Below are 14394 nucleotides of genomic sequence, written 5' to 3' on the forward strand. Positions count from 1 at the left end.
CGGCCGGGGGTGCGCCCGTGGCGCGTGCTCATGTGCGCCATAGGGTTAGCATTAGAATCGGCATAAACACTTATTAAACAGGCTATTGCTCGGAAACGGTGAGGGCTACGGGGGTGAAATTTTCACGCCAAGTCTAGCGCGTACACTCATTTGTCGTATTAAATTTTCGAGGGTGTGGGTTCAGCGGTGTGCACGTGATAGGGCCGCGACCGGCGCCGAGCAGAGGGCACGTGCTTTAGGCTCAGTTGTTCGCTTAAAAACTGACTGGAAATAATCAGAGCCGGAAGGTCATTGACCTTTGACAACGAATACCGGCGCCGGGCACCGCTCGCAAAGGAGATTCGCCAGTAAATACAATTAATTTATTTTTGCAATATCTCAGCCGTTTCTGGGCCGATTTAGCTGAAACTTGGACTGTCGGTGGTAGTGTAGTGTAGGGTAGGGTAGGGTAGGGTAGGGTAGGGTAGGGTAGGGTAGGGTAGGGTAGGGTAGGGTAGGGTAGGGTAGGGGTAGGGTAGGGTAGGGTGGGGTAGGGTAGGGGTAGGGTAGGGTAGGGTAGGGTAGGGTAGGGTGGGGTAGGGTAGGGTAGGGTAGGGTAGGGTAGGGTAGGGTAGGGTAGGGTAGGGTAGGGTAGGGTAGGGTAGGGTAGGGTAGGGTAGGGTTGGGTAGGGGATTGTAGGGTAGGGTAGGGTAGGGTAGGGGATTGTAGGGGATTGTAGGGTAGGGTAGGGTAGGGTAGGGTAGAGTTAGGTAGGGTAGAGTTAGGTAGGGTAGGGTAGGGTAGGGTAGGGTAGGGTAGGGTAGGGTAGGGTAAGGTATAGGGTAGGGTAGGGTAGTGTAAGGGTAGGGTAGGGTAGGGTAGGGTAGGGTAGGGTAGGGTAGGGTAGGGTAGGGTAGGGTAGGGTAGGGTAGGGTAGGGTAGGGTAGGGTAGGGTAGGGTAGTGTAAGGGTAGGGTAGGGTATGGTAGGGTAGGGTAGGGTAGGTTAGTGTAGGAGTAGGGTAGGGTAGGAGTAGGGTAGGGGTAGGGTAGGGTAGGGTAGGGTAGGGTAGTGTAAGGGTAGGGTAGGGTAGGGTAGGGTAGTGTAAGGGTAGGGTAGGGTAGGGTAGGGTAGGGTAGTGTAAGGGTAGGGTAGGGTAGGGTAGGGTAGGGTAGGGTAGTGTAAAGGTAGGGTAGGGTATGGTAGGGTATGGTAGGGTAGGGTATGGTAGGGTAGGGTAGGGTAGGGTAGGGTAGGGTAGGAGTAGGGTAGGGTAGGGTAAGGGTAGGGTAAGGTAGGGTGGGGTAGGGTAGGGTAGGGTAGGAGTAGGGTAGGGTAGGGTAGGGTAGGGTAGGTAGGGTAGGGTAGGGTAGGGTAGGGTAGGTAGGGTAGGGTAGGTAGGGTAGGTATACACTGCAAAAAATCCTGACTCCGCATGACACCCCCAGGGGGAGTTCACCAAAACGACACCCCAAAACTCCCAGGTGGTACTCCTCATTACACCCCCTCTAAAACTCTCCATTACACCCCAAAACTTCCCTCGAGAAACTCTCTGTAACTCTCCCTACCGTTTTAGAAAACTCTTCATTTCTCTCCTTTACCCTATCAAAATAAACAACATACTCTCTGAAACTCCCTTCCATTACTCTCAATGACTCTCCTACTCCTCATAATTACTCCCGATTACTCCATTCCATTATTCCCCAAAACTCCGTTTACAGCTTCATGGTATACCTCTTGTTACTCCCCATCAAACTCACCCAAACTTCCCATCACTCCACTCCAGCCCCCCCCCCCCCCGAAAATAAATATTGGACGAATAGCGTAACCACCCAAAGCTCGTGTACCGAAGCACAGATAAAAAATATATTTCAAGAAATGTGTATTCATAGTCCGGGGCGGTGGGAGGCTTAACAAATTGACAAACGCTTTCGACATCCCGCCGCGGCACGCTCTCCGGGGATCTCACTCCATATGCTTCACGGTCGCGAGTTTTGATGTTAAGAATCCAAAAGGCGGCCTACCAAAGCAGGAATGCTTGGTCTGGTGGTGCCGCTTCCCTACCATCTCCTGGGCTTCGACGAATACTGCGTCTTCTTCGTCCGGCTCTCCTTTCACGATGGTTGGATGGATATTTTGCTGGCCTCCGTTGGCTTCCGACGTGTCTTGCGGGATGCGCTGCAGGCTCTCCAGCTCATCCCCTGCAAAATGTTATTAACCATGAAATTATAGGTACACTTACTATTGCGTGGGAGGAAATGGAGGAGAAAGAAAAAAAGAGAAGGAGGGGAATAATGAAGGAGAAAGGGAGGGAAGGAGGGGAGGGATGAAGGAAGGAAGGAAGGAAGGAAGGAAGGGAAGGAGAGGGGGAGAAAGAAAGGGAGAGAGAGGGGAGGGAAAGAGGGAGTGAGGAAGGAAGCGAGGAAAGATGGAAGGAAGAAATGAGGGAGGAAACTGAGAGGTAGGCAGATGAGACAAGATGGACGAGACGAGACACACGCGACCTGACGTGTTGGCACTGATACTGCATTTCGGCACATGATGTCAAAATAATGAAAGCAAGATATTGCAAAGTTAGCATACTTTTTATGCACTACAATTTTGATAAAGTTAAGTTTCAGTGAAAGTCTAAAGGGCAAGTAAAAAGCCTTCATCTTAGTTGCAGACACAGTAGGGCAATGCTATAAAACGTACCTACTTGAACGCTCAAAAAGTTGAGCAGTCGCTAAAAATAAGCTAAGGGCGTTATACGCTGCAAGCTTGCATAGGTACCCATGTTAACATTAAAGAACGAAATTCAATTATGGACACTTTCTAAAAACATACAACAATTTAGACAAAATTTATTTGAACATGCTGGTTTGTCGGTGGTTTTCATCATTCATGGGCAGTGGCAGTGGTAGGTAACCGATTTTTTTTTAATATTTAGGGGCTAGGAAAATCAAGGCTTTTATGTCAAGATAGTTTAATTTTCTGGCTCTGCTTTCAAAGCCCTTCAAATTTGATATTTGTCATTGGTATGGATATTAAAATAATTGGGCAATAACAATAGGATCCATGACGTGTAAAGCTTGTGTTAGTAATAATAACTTTCCAATTTGTTCCAACTTTCCGATTTATTGTATGATATTTGCCAAAACCTAGAAACTCAGAGCATGCTGTTTCCGATCTTTATCTCACTCAGGAACAAAACAAATCAATTACCCTTACAGAGACCATTCCAGCCCATCAAGAACATGGGGTTACCATATGTTCTCATCACAGCATTATAACACTTTGCACTATAAAAGCATGATGAGAAATACAGCTAAGCTTACCTTTAAATCCAAAGTAAGGTCCAATTATCCGTCACTGTATAGGTCAGGTCCGTCTAAGTCAGCACGCTCTTCACTAACACCTCGCCCGCCGCCCCGCACAACGTGCTGTGTACTACGCGCAAAAGATGGCGGCCACCGGCAGCCTCGCGACGTATGCTAAAACTCCTTCGCAACTCCCCTTTTACTCCTGTCGGAACATTCGGGAAAAGTTTTTCGGGAGTAATTGAGAGTTGCGTCACAGAGTTATGGGGTGTCACACATGGAGTCATTTCGCCCTCCATTAAGAACTCTTGAAAACTCTTTCGCAAAATGAGAAAGGCTCGAAGTTACCCTAGAACACACTCAATAACTCTGCTGGAAAGAGAGTTATCAATGGTTTTAAGGAGTTTTCAGGGGAGCATTTTCAAGAGTTTTGACCCATAGGAGTCAATTTTTTTCTCAGTGTGGGTATGGTATAAGGGTAGTGGTAAGGTAGGGTGGGGTAGGGTAGTGTAGTGTAGGGGTAGGGTAGGGCAGGGTATGGTAGGGTAGGGTAGGGTAGGGTAGGTAGGGTTGGGTAGGGTAGGGTAGGGTAGTGTAGGGGTAGGGTAGGGTAGGGTAGGGTAGGGTTGCGTTCAGTAACATCTCAACTTACAAAGGGCTCGAAGAACTCGCATGCATCACCATCATACGTTACAGTTCAATTAAAAGCAGTTACCCACTTCTACAAAAATCATACCAATAAAAATGCAAGTTTCTACACCCAAACTAATGCATCCGTTAATCATATATATCAAAACATACAGTTATCGCGTAAACCTGTACCTCTAGTCTACTATTATAAATCTTAAAAAGTCCGCCGCCGCCGTCGGGGTTACGCAGCCGGCGTTACTCCCAAAAACGCCTATTGCGGCGCCGTCGATTGACGCACGAGGGTGAAATTTTCACAACTCGTGGGTCACGTAATTCAACAGGTCGTATTAAATTTTGGGCACGATGCGGCCGGGAGTGCGCCCGTGGCGCGTGCTCATGTGCGGCATGGGGTTAGCATTAGAATCGCGACCGGCGCCGAGCAGAGGGCACGTGCTTTAGGCTCTGTTGTTCGCTTAAAAAACTGAGTGGAAATAATCACAGCCGGCAGGTCATTGACCTTTGACAACAAAGGCCGACACAAGGCACCGCTCGCCAAGGGGATTCGCCAGTAAATACAATGAATTTGTGTTTGCAATATCTCGGCCGTTTCTGGGCCGATTTAGCTGAAACTTGGACTGTCGGTGGTAGTGTAGGGTAGGGTAGGGTAGGGTAGGGTATGGGTAGGGGAAGGGTAGGGTAGGGTAGGTTAGTGTAGGAGTAGGGTAGGGTAGGGTAGGGGTAGGGTAGGGTAGTGTAGGGGTAGGGTAGGGTAGGGGTAGGGTAGGGTAGGGTAGGGTAGGGTAGGGTAGGGTAGGGTAAGGTAGGGTAGGGTAGGATAGGGTAGGGAATGGTAGGGTAGGGTAGGGTATGGTAGGGTAGGGTGGGGGTAGGGTAGGGTAGGGTAGTGTAGGAGTAGGGTAGGGTAGGGTAGGGTAGGGTAGGGTAGGGTAGGGTAGGGTAGGGTAGGGGCAGGGTAGTGAGGGTAGGGTAGGGTAGGTTAGGGTAGTGTAGGGTAGGGTAGGGTAGGGTAGTAGGGTAGGGTAGGTTAGGGTAGTGTAGGGTAGGGTAGGGTACGGTAAGGTAGGGTAGGGTAAGAGTAGGGTAGGGTAGGGTAGTGTAAGGGTACGGTAGGGTAGGGTAAGGTAGGGTAGGGTAGGGTAGTAGGGTAGGGTAGGGACTAGGGTAGGGTAGGGTAGGGTAGGGTAGGGTAGGGTAGGGTAGGGTAAGGTAGGGTAGGGTAGGGTAGGGTAGTAGGGTAGGGTAGGGTAGGGTAGGGTAGAGTTAGGTAGGGTAGGGTAGGGTAGGGTAGTAGGGTAGGTTAGGATAGTAGGGTAGGGTAGGGTAGGGTAGGGTAGAGTAGAGTAGGGTAGGGTAGGGTAGGGTAGGGTAGTAGGGTATGGTAGGGTAGTAGGGTAGGGTAGGGTAGGGTAGGGTAGGGTAGGGGGTAGGGTAGGATAGGGTAGGGTAGGGGTAGGGTTGAGTTCAAAAAGGGCCCAACATACAAAACACTTGAACACCCCGCAACTATCACCATCCCTTACAGTTCAATTAAAAACAGCTACCCAAATCTACCCAAATAATACAGCTAAAAATACAAGTCAATCACCCAAACCAATACACCCGTAACATAATATAAATCAAAACATACAGTTATCGCGTAAACCTGTACCTCTAGTATTATATAAATCTTAAAAAGTCCGCCGCCCACGCCGCCGCCGTCGGGGTTACTCCCTAAAAGGCTTATTAAGGCGCTGTCGATTGACGCAGGATGGTGAAATTTTCACGACTCGTGGGTCACATCATTCAACAGGTCGTATTAAATTTTGGGCACGATGCGGCCGGCGGTGCGCCCGTGGCGCGTGCTCATGTGCGCCATAGGGTTAGCATTAGAATCGGCAAAAACAGGCTATTGCTCGGGAACGGTAAGGGCTACGGGGGTGAAATTTTCACGCCAACTCGAGCGCGTTCCCTCATATGTCGTATTAAATTTTCGAGGGTGTGGGTTCAGCGGTGTGCACGTGGTGGGGCCGCGACCGGCGCCGAGCAGAGGGCACGTGCTTTAGGCTCAGTTGTTCGCTTGCTAAACTGAGTCAAAAGCATCAGAGCCGGGAGGTCGTTGACCTTTGACAACGAATACCGGCGCCGGGCACCCCTCGCCAAGGGGATCCGCCAGTAAATACAATTAATTTGTTTTTGCAATATCTCAGCCGTTTCTGGGCCGATTTAGCTGAAACTTGGACTGTCGGTGGTAGTGTAGGGTAGGGTAGGGTAGGGTAGGGTAGGGTAGGGAAGTAGTAGGGTAGGGTAGGGTAGAATAGGGTAGGGTAGGGGTAAGGTAGGGTATGGTAGGTTAGGGTTGCGTAGGGTAGGGTAGGGTAGGGTAGGGTAGGGTAGGGTAGGGTAGGGTAGGGTAGGGTAGGGTAGGGTAGGGGATTGTAGGGTAGGGTAGGGTAGGGTAGGGGATTGTAGGGTAGGGTAGGGTAGGGTAGTGTAGGGGTAGGGGTAGGGGTAGGGTAGGGTAGGGTAGGGTAGTGTAAGGTTAGGGTAGGGTAGGGTAGGGTAGGGTAGGGGATTGTAGGGTAGGGTAGGGTAGGATAGGGTAGGGTAGGGGATTGTAGGGTAGCGTAGGGTAGGGTATAGTAGGGTAGGGGTAGGGTAGGGTAGGGTAGGGTAGGGTAGTGTAGGGGTAGGGTAGGGTAGGGTAGGGTAGGGTAGGGTAGGGTAGTGTAGGGGTAGGGTAGGGTAGGGTAGGGTAGGGGTAGGGATAGGGTAGGGTAGGGGTAGGGTAGGGTAGGGTAGGGTAGGGTAAGGTAGGGTAGGGTAGGGTAGGGTAGGGTAGTAGGGTAGGGAAGGGTAGGGACTAGGGTAGGGTAGGGTAGGGTAAGGTAGGGTTGGGTAGGGTATGGTAGGGTAGTAGGGTAGGGTATGGTAGGGTAGTAGGGTAGGGTAGGGTAGGGTAGTAGGGTAGGTAAGGGTAGTAGGGTAGGTTAGGGTAGTAGGGTAGGTTATGGTCAAGATAACTTTACTACTCGGGTATGGTAGGGTAGGGTAGGGTAGAGTAGGGTAGGGTAGGGTAGGGTAGGGTAGGGTAGGGTAGTAGGGTATGGTAGGATAGGGTAGGGTAGGGTATGGTAGGGTAGTAGGGTAGGGTAGGGTAGGATTGGGTAGGCTAGGGGTAGGGTAGGATAGGGTAGGGGTAGGGTAGGGGTAGGGTTGAGTTCAAAAAGGGCCCAACATACAAAACACTAAAACACCCCGCAACTATCACCATCCCTTACAGTTCAATAAAACAGCTAGGTACCCAAATCCACCCAAATAATACAGCTAAAAATACAAGTTAATCACCCAAACTAATGCACCCGTAACATAACATAAATCAAAACATACAGTTATCGCGTAAACCTGTACCTCTAGTCTATCTACTATTATAAATCTTAAAAAGTCCGCCGCCGCCCACGCCCACGCCGCCGTCGGGGTTACTCCCAAAAACGCTCATTGCAAAGCCGTCGATTCATGCAGGAGGGTGAAATTTTCACGACTCGTGGGTCACGTCATTCAACAGGTCGTATTAAATTTTGGGCACGATGCGGCCGGGGGTGCGCCCGTGGCGCGTGCTCATGTGCGCCATAGGGTTAGCATTAGAATCGGCAAAAACAGGCTATTGCTCGGGAACGGTAAGGGCTACGGGGGTGAAATTTTCGCTGTAAGTCGATCGCGTGCACTCATTTGTCGTATTAAATTTTCGACGGTGTGGGTTCAGCGGTGTGCACGTGATGGGGCCGCGACCGGCGCCGAGCAGAGGGCACGTGCTTAAGGCTCAGTTGTTCGCTTAGAAAACTGAGTGAAAAGCATCAGAGCCAACGAAGGCCGACACAAGGCACCGCTCGCCAAGGGGATTTGCCAGTAAATACAATTAATTTGTTTTTGCAATATCTCAGCCGTTTCTGGGCCGATTTAGCTGAAACTTGGACTGTCGGTGGTAGTGTAGTGTAGGGTAGGTTAGGGTAGGGTAGGGTAGGGGATTGTAGGGTAGGGTTGGGTAGGGGATTGTAGGGTAGGGTAGGGTAGGGTAGGGGATTGTAGGGTAGGGTTGGGTACGGGATTGTAGGGTAGGGTAGGGTAGGGTAGGGTAGAGTTAGGTAGGGTAGGGTAAGGTAGGGTAGGGTAGGGTAGTATAAGGGTAGAGTAGGGTAGGGTAGGGTAGGGTAGGGTAGGGTAGGGTAGTGTAAGGGTATGGTAGGGTAGGGTAGGGTAGGGTAGGGTAGGGTAGTGTAGGAGTAGGGTAGGGTAGGGTAGGAGTAGGGTAGGGGTAGGGTAGGGTAGGGTAGTGTAAGGGTAGGGTATGGTAGGGTAGGGTAGGGTAGGGTAGTGTAAGGGTAGGGTAGGGTAGGGTAGGGTAGGGTAGTGTAAAGGTAGGGTAGGGTAGGGTAGGATCTTGGGGTAGGGTAGGGTAGGGTAGGGTAGGAGTAGGGTAGGGTAGGGTAGGGTAGGGTAGGGTAGGGTGGGGTAGGGTAGGGTAGGAGAAGGGTAGGGTAGGGTAGGGTAGGTAGGGTAGGGTAGGGTAGGGTAGGTAGGGTAGGGTAGGGTAGTGGTAAGGTAGGGTAGTGTAGTGTAGGGGTAGGGTAGGGTAGGGTAGGGTATGGTAGGGTAGGGTAGGGTAGGGTAGGGTAGGGTATGGTAGGGTAGGGTAGGGTAGTGTAGGGGTAGGGTAGGGTAGGGTAGGGTAGGGTAGGGATAGGGTAGGGTTGCGTTCAGTATCATCTTAACTTACAAAGGGCTCGAACAACTCGCATGCATCACCATCATACTTTACAGTTCAATTAAAAGCAGCTACCCAAATCTACCCAAATAATACAGCTAACAATACAAGTCAATCACCCAAACTAATGCACCCGTAACATAACATAAATCAAAACATACAGTTATCGCGTAAACCTGTACCTCTAGTCTACTATTATAAATCTTAAAAAGTCCGCCGCCCACGCCGCCGCCGTCGGGGTTACTCCCAAAAAGGCTTATTGCGGCGCTGTCGATGGACGCAGGAGGGTGAAATTTTTGCCACTCGTGGGTCACGTAATAAAACAGGTCGTATTAAATTTTGGGCACGATGCGGCCGGGGGTGCGCCCGTGGCGCGTGCTCATGTGCGCCATAGGGTTAGCATTAGAATCGACAAAAACAGGCCATTGCTCGGGAACGGTAAGGGCTACAGGGGTGAAATTTTCACACCAAGTCGAGCGCGTGCACTCAGTTGTCGTATTAAATTTTCGACGGTGTGGGTTCAGCGGTGTGCACGTGATGGGGCCGCGACCGGCGCCGAGCAGAGGGCACGTGCTTTAGGCTCAGTTGTTCGCTTAGAAAACTGAGTGAAAAGCATCAGAGCCGGGAGGTCGTTGACCTTTGACAACGAAGGCCGACACAAGGCACCGCTCGCCAAGGGGATTCGCCAGTAAATACAATTAATTTGTTTTTGCAATATCTCAGCCGTTTCTGGGCCGATTTAGCTGAAACTTGGACTGTCGGTGGCAGTGTAGGGTAGGGTAGGGTAGGGTAGGGGTAGGGTAGGGTAGGGTAGGGTAGGGTAGGGTAGTGTAGGGGTAGGGGTAGGGTAGGGTAGGGTAGGATAAGGTAGGGTAGGGTAGGGTAGGGTAGGGTAGGGTAAGGTTAGGTTAGGGTAGGGTAGGGTAGGGTAGTGTAAGGGTAGGGTAGGGTAGGGTAGGGTAGGGTGGGGTAGTGTAGGGGTAGGGTAGGGTAGGGTAGTGTAAGGGTTGGTTAGGGTAGGGTAGGGTAGTGTAGGGGTAGGGTAGGGTAGGGTAGGATAGGGTAGGGTAGGGTAGTGTAAGGGTAGGGTAGGGTAGGGTAGGGTAGGGTGGGGTAGTGTAGGGGTAGGGTAGGGTAGGGTAGTGTAAGGGTTGGTTAGGGTAGGGTAGTGTAGGGGTAGGGGTAGGGTAGGGTAGGGTAGGGTAGGGTAGGGTAGGGTAGGGTAGGGTAGGGTAGGGTAAGGGTAGGGTAGGGTAGGATAGGATAGGGTAGGGTAGGGTAGTGTAGGGGTAGGGTAGGGTAGGGTAGGGTAGGGTAGTGTAGGGGTAGGGTAGGGTAGGGTAGGGTAGGGTAGAGTTAGGTAGGGTAGTAGGGTAGGTTAGGGTAGTAGGGTAGGTTAGGATAGTAGGGTAGCGTAGGGTAGTAGGGTAGGGTAGGGGTAGGGTTGAGTTCAAAACGGGCCCAACATACAAAACACTTGAACACCCCGCAACTATCACCATCCCTTACAGTTTTAAAAACAGCTACCAAATCTACCCAAATAATATAGCTAGAAATACAAGTCAATCACCCAAAACTAATGCACCCGTAACAAAACATAAATCAAAACATACAGTTATCGCGTAAACCTGTACCTCTAGTCTATATTATAAATCCTAAAAAGTCCGCCGCCCACGCCGTCGGGGTTACTCCCTAAAAGGCTTATTGCAAAGCCGTCGATTGACGCAGGAGGGTGAAATTTTTACCAGTCGTGGGTCACGTAAATGAACAGGTCGTATTAAATTTTGGGCACGATGCGGCCGGGGGTGCGCCCGTGGCGCGTGCTCATGTGCGCCATAGGGTTAGCATTAGAATCGGCAAAAACAGGCTATTGCTCGGAAACGGTAAGGGCTACGGGGGTGAAATTTTCATGCCAAGTCGAGCGCGTGCATTCATTTGTCGTATTAAATTTTCGAGGGTGTGGGTTCAGCGGTGTGCACGTGGTGGGGCCGCGACCGGCGCCGAGCAGAGGGCACGTGCTTTAGGCTCAGTTGTTCGCTTAAAAACTGAGTCAAAAGCATCAGAGCCGGGAGGTCGTTGACCTTTGACAACGAAGGCCGACACAAGGCACCGCTCGCCAAGGGGATTCGCCAGTAAATACAATTAATTTGTTTCTGTAATATCTCAGCCGTTTCTGGGCCGATTTAGCTGAAACTTGGACTGTCGGTGGCAGTGTAGGGTAGGGTAGGGTAGGGTATACGGTAGGGTAGGGTAGTGTAGGGTAGGAGTAGGGGTAGGGTAGGAGTAGGGTAGGGTAGGTTAGGGTAGGGTAGGGTAGGGTAGGGTAGGGGTAGGGTAGGGTAGGGTAGGGGTAGGGTAGGGTATGGTAGGTTAGGGTAGTGTAGGGTAGGGTAGGATAGGGTAAGGGTAGGGTAGGGTAGGGTAGGGTAGGGTAGTGTAGGGTAGGGTAGGGTAGGGTAAGGTAGGGTAGGGTAGGGTAGTAGGGTAGGGTAAGGTAGGGTAGGGTAGGGTGGGAAGGGTAGGGTAGGGTAGGGTAGGGTAGTAGGGTAGGGTATGGTAGGGTAGGGTAGCGTAGGGTAGGGTAGAGTTAGGTAGGGTAGAATTAGGTAGGGTAGGGTAGGGTAGGGTAGGGTAGGGTATAGTATGGTAGGTTAGGGTAGTAGGGTAGGGTAGGGTAGGGTAGTAGGGTAGGGTAGTAGGGTAGGGTAGGGTAGTAGGGTAGGGTAGGGTAGGGTAGGGTAGGGGTAGGGTAGGGTAGGGTAGGGTAGGGAAGGGTAGGTAGGGTAGGGTAGGGTAGTGTAGGGTTAGGGTTAGGGTAGGGTAGTGTAGGGTAGGGTAGGGTAGGGTAGGGTAGGGTAGGGTAGTGTAAGGGTATGGTAGGGTAGGGTAGGGTAGGGTAGGGTAGGGGAAGGGTAGGGTAGGGTAGGGTAGGGTAGGTTAGGGGTAGGGTAGGGTAGGGTAGGGGTAGGGTAGGGTAGGGTAGGGTAGTGTAGGGTAGGTTAGTGTAAGGTAGGGTAGGTAGGGTAGGGTAGGGTAGGGGTAGGGTTAAGTTCAAAAAGGGCCTAACATACAAAACACTTGAACACCCCGCACATATCACCAACCCTTACAGTTTAATTAAAAACAGCTACCCAAATCTATCCAAATAATACATCTAAAAATACAAGTCAATCACCCAAACTAATGCACCCGTAACATAACATAAATCAAAACATACAGTTATCGCGTAAACCTGTACCTCTAGTCATAATAACCACTGAGAGGTCACAAAAAATCGCCGCGACGTTCCGAGTGATGGGTCGCGCGATGGAGCCGGCCGCGTGGCCTTATCGTGCTCGCAGAGGCAGTAGAGGTCGGTCCTGAGGTGCCGAGGACATGTGTCGCATCCAGTGTCTCCAACAGCCATACGATGAGCGGCAGGTCTTACAGCATTCACCCGCCTGGGTCACTTTAGTTCAGATCATCAGGTCATTTTAAGCGACCTTATTTCAAAGGACATGGCTAGCAACACCGACTGAACGATTGCTTTGAAACTTTCACTTACTGATAAGGGTGACAGGATATACATTATATAAGCTCATCTCGTATTTTCGATATCTGTGATCTAACTGGTAAAAATAAATAGAAGTAGCCTTTATTTGTTCACCTATGCAGTTAAATGTATGATTTAGCCATGTTTGTCCAATGTGCCATCAGCGCAGATCACGATTATGTTTTCTGATTGATGCAATTTCCATTCAGATGAAAAATAAATAAATAGCAAAAGGTATTGGAATTTGGAGCAGAGGGGTCGATGTTGCCTTTTGCCCTTGGGCGACTCGTAAGCTGACGAGCAGAGGACCAGCCGCCTACCCATGTCTTTCATCTGGCTAGAAATAGATCACGTACAGTCCACAGCAGAAGTAATGTGTGGTTTCAATCATGGGTATGTTCTGCTTCTGAAGCCTAGGAACGATTAGCCAGACTGCAACGAGACTTTAAATGTAGCTTACATGTATCTTCACCCTTGCAGCTACAACTTTATCTATTGACGTCTTCTTTTCAATCAGTCCGCATTTAAAAATCGTCGGTCAAAACCATCCGTTGAGATTGGTAAAACCACACATTACTTTAGCGGTGGGCTGTACCTACAGTGCCGTATCTGCTGATGTTTTCCCTGCCGGTGGATGCGAATAGATCAATCCTAGGGGACTTAGGCCGTTATCAATCAGTTGATTGGCACGGGCGGCACTGCCGTTAGTGCGTTGGTGTTGTTTGAGCTGCTCGCTGCTGTGTGTACCTACAGGTCGGGCTGCGGGCCGTACCTACCGCCGGCAGGTGGACGGCCGGCCGGGCCCGCCTGCCGGCTCATCCGGCTAAGGTCGTGTTTGACATTATACCAACAGCGCCGCCAGATGATCCTCCGTGGCAAACCGGCCACAACATTATCGCTGATTGCTTGAAGCTTGACATTCGTACGATATCTTTAGTAATTGTATTGGACTGCTACGCAAAAGCATTGCTCTTGAACCGGAATGCCAAAGCAGTTGCCTAACTAATAAAATGCGCAGTGAAAGAGGTAGCGGCTGATTTCGTCGAACATCCGACGCTGATAGATTGATGATTTCCTTGGTCTATTAGAAAGCCATCCGAGTTGCATGTAGCAGCCCACGGGAACAATGAACAGCTTGTGGTTATTTCGGTCGCTCCCCACCCGGCGTGACTGTTGCTCTCTCTCTCTCTCTCTCCGTCCCCCGGGCAGGTATATGAGCGCGCGGAGGAGCACGCCGTACAGCAGGCGCTCTCGGACGTCGCCTGGCTCACCGAACACGAGGGCAAGCTGAGCATCGACCTGTGAGCGGGCGGCGCGCCGCGGCGGCAGAGGTCAGCCCAACATTGGCGGCGGGAAGGTCAGCCAGACACCGGAGAGACAGCGGTCAACGGTGGGAGGACAGCCCGACATCCGGGGAGGGGCGGGGTCCGACTGTGGAGCCCGGATGGGGCGCCTCCAGATCAGGTCAGCCGCCCGGGTGGTGCCGCAGATATCCAGCTAAATTAGAGCGTGTTCTTCTCCTGACCCTGGGAAGATTGAAAGGTGATGATGCGAATAAAACTCTAAGTTGATCCACAGTGAAATATGAGGTCGAATATTTTGACAAAACCTAGAGTGAACGTTAAAATATTGGAGACTATCTTCTCAATTCAGTTACTGGGTGTTCTTGCTTGCGATGGGTATCAGGCGCTAGGTAAAAAAGAGAGATTAAAACACTCTTTTGCTACAGCGTGATTCATTTTATGCTGGTATGACAAAGTCATACCTATACAGTAAGGGACTATGTGCCCTACTTTTGTTCGGACGTTTGTGACTTCTAAATAGTTAGAGATGCGGTGAAACTCTGAACTCCATTGTGAAGCGGCAAAGCGCTGGTTATTGTAAATGCACACTGAAATGTAAGTTGTAACTGTCATGTGTCCACAGTACTTGTATATCATCATCAACCCATTATTGAGTGAATAAAACGCGTTTACTTTGCTATCATGTCATATCGATTGATTTTTTTTTTTTAATGCTTAGGGCGAGGGCGACCGTAAGGGTTTTATCGGGAATATCACTAACTGCTCCATTGCCGCATCATTTTTTTTTTTTTTACTGGATTTGATGTAATGAGTAGCTATTGAATTATACAACGTAAAAAGTAGACGTGCTCCACGCTCTCAAAAGGTGCTCGTCGTCTTCTTAAGTTCCTA

General features: G+C 50.5%; 1 protein-coding gene across 7 annotated transcripts in view; it reads left to right on the plus strand.

Annotated features, from left to right (window-relative positions):
* The window catches only part of LOC122383905 (set1/Ash2 histone methyltransferase complex subunit ASH2-like), a 52093-nt gene extending 37903 nt beyond the window's left edge, over positions 1–14190 (plus strand). For all 7 annotated transcript variants that reach the window (XM_043370761.1, XM_043370763.1, XM_043370767.1 and 4 more), the window contains exon 12: positions 13409–14190. In XM_043370761.1, the coding sequence (XP_043226696.1) occupies positions 13409–13504 (96 nt within the window). In that variant the 3' untranslated portion in view covers positions 13505–14190. The remainder of the gene's footprint in view (positions 1–13408) is intronic.
* Positions 14191–14394: the final 204 nt, after the last annotated feature.

Source organism: Amphibalanus amphitrite, unplaced genomic scaffold, assembly GCF_019059575.1.
Source record: "Amphibalanus amphitrite isolate SeventyFive unplaced genomic scaffold, NRLGWU_Aamphi_draft 000176F_arrow, whole genome shotgun sequence".
NCBI classification, from domain to species: Eukaryota; Metazoa; Arthropoda; class Thecostraca; order Balanomorpha; family Balanidae; genus Amphibalanus; species Amphibalanus amphitrite.